The sequence below is a fragment of the Hippocampus comes genome, unplaced genomic scaffold, assembly GCF_001891065.2.
Source record: "Hippocampus comes isolate QL1 unplaced genomic scaffold, H_comes_QL1_v1.1 scaffold98, whole genome shotgun sequence".
NCBI classification, from domain to species: Eukaryota; Metazoa; Chordata; class Actinopteri; order Syngnathiformes; family Syngnathidae; genus Hippocampus; species Hippocampus comes.
The window spans coordinates 394,378-400,377 of NW_017804832.1; the positions used below are offsets into that span (position 1 = coordinate 394,378).

The following is a 6,000-nucleotide window of genomic DNA, read 5'->3' on the forward strand; positions in this document are numbered from 1 at the left end:
AAATTCCGTTCTTTAGACGGATCCTTTGAACTTTTGCCATACCTTAGTTATACTTTCTGTGATTTGTTATTTCAGTGACTAAATCAAGGATGGTCAATCCAAAATTTGACCAAGCGCCACAGCCATTATTTGATGAAATGATTTAGAGCGATTGATACCCCGGTATCTGCTTCTGTTCTGCCCCATCTGCTGATACAGTTTGCACTCGTTGATGACGTGCAGGACGTACAATCTACCATAGCTGATTAACGCAACACGTACCAGTGTCAATCAACGTTGGATATGATACACGCATGACCACTTGTAAGACAACTGTGATTGTACAAAACTCAATTTGCAGCGGCAAAAAAAAAAAAAAAAAAAACCCCACGAGTCAATCACGAATTTACTCGCTCATTTTCTGCTGTGTGTGTTTTTCCTGTTTGAGAATCGCTCAGCACCGCATCAATCACTCCAGTGTGTGTGTGTGTGTGTGTGTGTGAGAGGGAGAGAGAGACAGGCACACACACGAGGGAGGAAGAGGTTATATTGGTGACCCAGCTGTCACTTTCCTTCACCTCCCTGAGGGTTATTATGCTGCACCGTTCTCCAATCCAGGTGCTGCTTTTGAGTGACAGGCTAATTTGGAAGTGTCGCTCTACCAACAAACAAATACGCGTAGCACTTAGTAAGACACTGACATACTGTAGATATTGATGTTTTTACAAGCAATTACATTTAGATTGAGCTTTTTTTTTGTGTTGGCAATCAAACAATTACATCAGTACAACACACACACACACACGCACACACACACACACACACACACACACACACACACACACACACACACACACACTGTACATATAGAAAACAATTTGCTTGACTATTAAAGGACTGTTCCTTTTTCTGGATGGCCATCAAGGGCATCCTCCCCTCTCATTGACCATCGTCTTGTTCTCTTTGCTCAATGTTAAGTGCAATTTAATGAGTCCCTTTGATTTGGGAGCTGCATTGTCGCCACTGTCCTTATGTTTATGAGCATGGTAACCACGGAAACTGAGAGGGGAAAAATGGGGTTGGTGTTTTTTTGGTGGGGGGGCACTGGAATGAATTGATGGCATTTCGGTTCAATTCAATGGAGAAAATAAAGTGAGTTGAATTTTTCAACTAGATGGCATTGCATTTCATTTCAATGTCAATTTTCCATAATATGTCCACTTCAAAGCACTTATTGGAAGCGGATAATAGGTGGAGCAACTCATATTTTGAGACCACAGCGAGCAGTTATTTTGCTTGTCACGGCCACGTGAAGTGGAATATCTAGGTCGAGGCAGCGCATGCACACCCAAAATGCACCATTGGTGTCCCAGAGTCAAAAGTGCACAATTACACATATCCAAACAAATCAAACAGCCTCCACTTTATGAACATGAATGAGCATGGAGATTAGCGTGAACAGCTCTCAAATCTTTCACAGCATCTCTCAGTCACAGCAGGGGAGCCGCTTCCACACGTCATCCGCACGCGCGCGCGCACGCGCACGCACACGCACGCTAATGCAGTCAAACTGGGCTGTGGCGGGCATTAAGACCGACCTGTGACATGTAGCCTGTCGCCGCTGACCTCAATCTTGAGGAAGAGGCGACCCCGGCGCTCGGTGTGGTCTGTCCCGCACAGGCTTGGCACGTTGACCACGCATTGCTTGTGCACATTCATGTCGCAGGCTGGACGTGACAAAATGTGAAGCAAAGGAGAGCAAAGGGGTGTTAGGTTTCAAAGAAAAAAGACGTGGTATTCAAAACGGCAACATTTGTCAGAAGACAAATTGCTAGCTGGCTACTATACAGCCATTGGAATTTTTTGTTAATGTGAAACTTCATACATGCTGCACATACAGTCTGTAGAAAAAAAAAAGAAATCCTTATTCAACCAATCAGGTTTATCTATACCTACTGTTGTGGCCCGTAAGCACATAAAAGTAGCACTCCACCTTTCCTACCTCGACTTGGCCGACCTGTGGAGCCAACACCTTGCGAGCAGGCAAGGACATGGTAGAGAGAGGAGGAAAAACTCGTACCAATTTGTTCTGCCCCATTCCCATTACCTATCTACGATCAGGGCTCCGGGCGGAGACCCGCAGATGGATGGAGCGCGTAAGAGGAGAGAGTGGGAGAAGGTGATGGATGGAGATGACTTGCGAAGATGAGGGACACGGCGTACCGAGAGGAAAGAAATGTGATGAGGGGCAGAAAATGGGGGAATAAGAAAAGAATCCATCCATCTAGCCGTTTTCCACACAGTGAACCACCGTTTTAGATCCACCCGTGATAGGTGAAATACTATAAAATGGAGAGACCACAAAATCTCATTACAGCACAACTTTTACAACACATTGTAAATGGTAACATAAAAATAAAACCACAAGCATAAAATGTCTAAAATTAGAGGACATTAAATGTACGATCCGTGGACGTGTATTAGAAAAGAACCTAAAATATAAGTTTTCTGAGTTTCCGAACCCCAGACATGCTAACCACTACACTACAGTGCTGTTGAGGAGAATACAGTGGTACCCACAAAGTTTGGAGTACTACCAAATTCTTCATGAAAAAAAAATATGGCTCCAAGGTTAATGTCTTCTGCAACCGTGATGTCATCATCACATGAGGCATTAGCACAATTAATTCCCGTATTTTCCACACTATAAGCTGGTTCGGAGTATAAGGCGATGCGGCTGATCCGTGGACATGTGTATTAGAAAAGAACCTAAAATATAAGCTTTCTGAGTTTCCGAACCCCAGACATGCTAACCACTACACTACAGTGCTGTTGAGGAGAATACAGTGGTACCCACAAAGTTTGGAGTACTACCAAATTCTTCATGAAAAAAAAATATGGCTCCAAGGTTAATGTCTTCTGCAACCGTGATGTCATCATCACATGAGGCATTAGCACAATTAATTCCCGTATTTTCCACACTATAAGCTGGTTCGGAGTATAAGGCGATGCGGCTTATACATTATATGAATGGCCTATTTTAAAACTGTTTTCATATATAGAGTGTACCGCAATATAAGACGCATAGAATAGAAGCTACAATAGTGGCTGCAGTTGCGTTATGCATCCACCAGATGGAGCTACGCCAAAGGAATGCAATACAATACAATACAGCTCTATTTCTATCGAGCTTCCACAACCGCTGCAGCTGTAATATAGCGCTTTACCAAACATTTAAAATACTATGTCCAATAATTCAGTATATTTATCAATATATAAGGCGCATCCGACTATAAGGCACACTGTTGGCTATTGAGAAAATTAAATACTTTTAGGTGCGCCTTGTAGTGTGGAAAATACGGTACACCTAATTTCATCCACATTTTCCAGCATATAAAGTCATGACGGTTGGATATTATTGCCTAAACGGTTCACGTTAAGAGAAGGTCAGAGCCGTGAGCAATTGTACTTGTTTTTTCCTATTTAAAAAAAAAAAAAAAATCATTGTCATTGGCCTCATCAAGTAGCTTTTTGGGAACGAGGACTTTGGTTCGAATCTTTAGTGACTGGTTTCATGCATTTGAGCTCATCTGTTTGTGCTGTTACACAAAAGGCACCTCTGAGTGGTGCTATAAACAGTTATGTTAGCTTTTGACTAGAAGCCAATGTAACAGTCTGGTTACACACTGTCACTTGACTTGTTCTTGCTAGTTGGAAAGAAGAGCCTCAAAGTGAAGAATTACAGACTGTTATGCTAGCTTCTCATGCTCGCGAGCTAGCATGTCTTTCTATAATAAGTTAAAACGGTCATTGGCTAACTCTCCAATGGCAATCACGAAAAGCCACTAGTGCAGTTGACACCTTCCCTCTTTGCTGCTTCTTGTCTAGCACAACAGACTAACACTGAAGTTCTTTTTCACATGTGCGATATGTTTTACATTAAAATTTTATGGTTTCTGCAGTACCCCTAGTACTGCAGAAAGTAGAAAGTAGGAAAATAGGATAAAGAAGTCACAGGATGTGATAGATTCACAGAAACGTTATGATTTGAGTGGAAACTGCTGTGAGGTGAGTTTTTGACCATCAATGTTACTCCCATCTGTTCTCATTAGGGATGGTACAAAGAAAAAATCTGTGGACGCGTAGACACCATACTCACTGTCACATTTCATGCCCTGATGAATGAGGCCGTAGAGCAGTGAGCCACAGTGGTCGCAAAAAGTGGGAGAGCCGTAGGAATGTATCTTGAACTTGTGCTTGCTTCTGGGATCCTGGAAAGATGACAGTGGGAAGCACTGTTAGCATGTTAGCGCTAAGATGTTCATTTCCAAAGAGTGTGCCGCAACACACAAAATGATTCATTTACTAGACGTGTGTCCTCATTCATCCCGCCATGCCAGCGACGTATAGTGTCGAGCGCAACAATAACTTCCACCAGCTGACAGACTTCCACCAGCTGACAGAAGGTACAATTAACCTGTGCTTTATCCTGTTTATTTAATATTTATTTTTCCAGGTAGGGCAATCTATGAACAGACACTATGAAAGGCTCAGTTATGCGGTTGTTTTAAATACACATTGTGTAATTCTCTTTGTTTTATGTTTAGTTTGACAGTGGGCTGGGAGAGGTAATAAAAAGCTTCAAGATTTGTCAACTATCTGCCAGACTGCTGCTCGTTGTTAACTGAATTGAATCATTGCCACCATACAGTACTTGGATCGCGAAGCAAACAATTCAGTCGAATGACAACTTGTACTGTGTGAAAAAAAGAAGATAAATCAAGGCTTTTGTATCTCAAAGCACCACTATATGGGCCTTGACACTGGCGCATGATATGCCTTCTGGCCACATAATCTTAATAGAACCACATCTCATTGAACTTTCCGCCTGAATGAAACAGCAAGGAGGTAGCTCTTTTTATAGCCACAGATTAAAAAAGAATGTACATGAGACAGCCATCCATCCATTCATTTTCTTTAGCTCTTGTCCTCATTAGCGTCGTAAGTGAGATGTAGCCGATCCCAGCTCAGGTGGAGATGATGTCATCCACAAGCGTCTCACAATGTACATGAGACAGCCATCCATCCATTCATTTTCTCTAGCGCTTGTCCTCATTAGCGTCGTAAGTGAGATGTAGCCAATCCCAGCTGACTTTCATTGGAGAATTACACAGGTGGAGATGATGTCATCCACAAGCGTCTCACAAACTGTGCATGACTGACAAGAAGAAAGCAAGCAAGGAGGAATCAAAGCAGATAATGCCAAAATATCCATCTGGAAGCGAAATGTCAGGCCTTTGTCAGTGTGTATGGCAATGTGTAGAGTTTGCGTTGCTCGTCTGACACTTCTCTCCATCTTGTTATCCTGGAAGGCATCCCGGCATCTTGCCCGTTTCAGTGCTCCAGTGTTAGAAAAGCACAAATAGACACAGTGAATGGACGCGCGCCGTGCCAAGAGACGTCTAATTGAGCAGCTGTTTACGTTGGCCGGCACAACTGGCACAAAAGATGTTTGATACAAGGGGATTGACACTCTGATAGGGTTCCAGAAACCCAAATTCAAATGACGACACGGGACCGGAGAAACAGAAGCGACTGATTACCTGATATGGGCATTCCATCCCTGGGATGGAACGGCCCAACCCACTTTTGGGATGGAGGATGAATTTTTATTATTATTTTTAAAAAGGACAGACTAAGCAAGGACGGAAGTGGGTTTTCATCCGTCCTTTTCATTGCCCTTAACCAGGCTAAGTATGTGATGTCGGGAGGCAAAATAGCAGGGCCAGAGGACAGCCAAACACTGTATTTTCTTGACAGGCTATTAACAGCATAACACGTACGACTCACTTAGTCGCCATTACAGAACTCCTCTCCTTCCTTTTTCATCTCACTGCCACCTAGTGTAGAGACAGCGAACAAAGTGCCTACGGACATCCATTTCACGAACGATAAATCTGGTCAGTTAAGCTGGCTGTGCTATATGTCTCCTAGTGCCCGCCCACCAAGATGCTTAAGCCC

At 43.1% G+C, this 6,000-nt stretch overlaps 1 protein-coding gene across 1 annotated transcript in view; it reads right to left on the reverse strand.

Annotated features, from left to right (window-relative positions):
- The window catches only part of prkcab (protein kinase C, alpha, b), an 80,908-nt gene that overhangs the window by 22,319 nt on the left and 52,589 nt on the right, over positions 1-6,000 (reverse strand). The window contains exons 4-5 of the mRNA XM_019868890.1: positions 4,139-4,250; positions 1,578-1,706 (exon numbers count right to left, since the gene is read on the reverse strand). Of these exons, the coding sequence (XP_019724449.1) occupies positions 1,578-1,706; positions 4,139-4,250 (241 nt within the window). The remainder of the gene's footprint in view (positions 1-1,577; positions 1,707-4,138; positions 4,251-6,000) is intronic.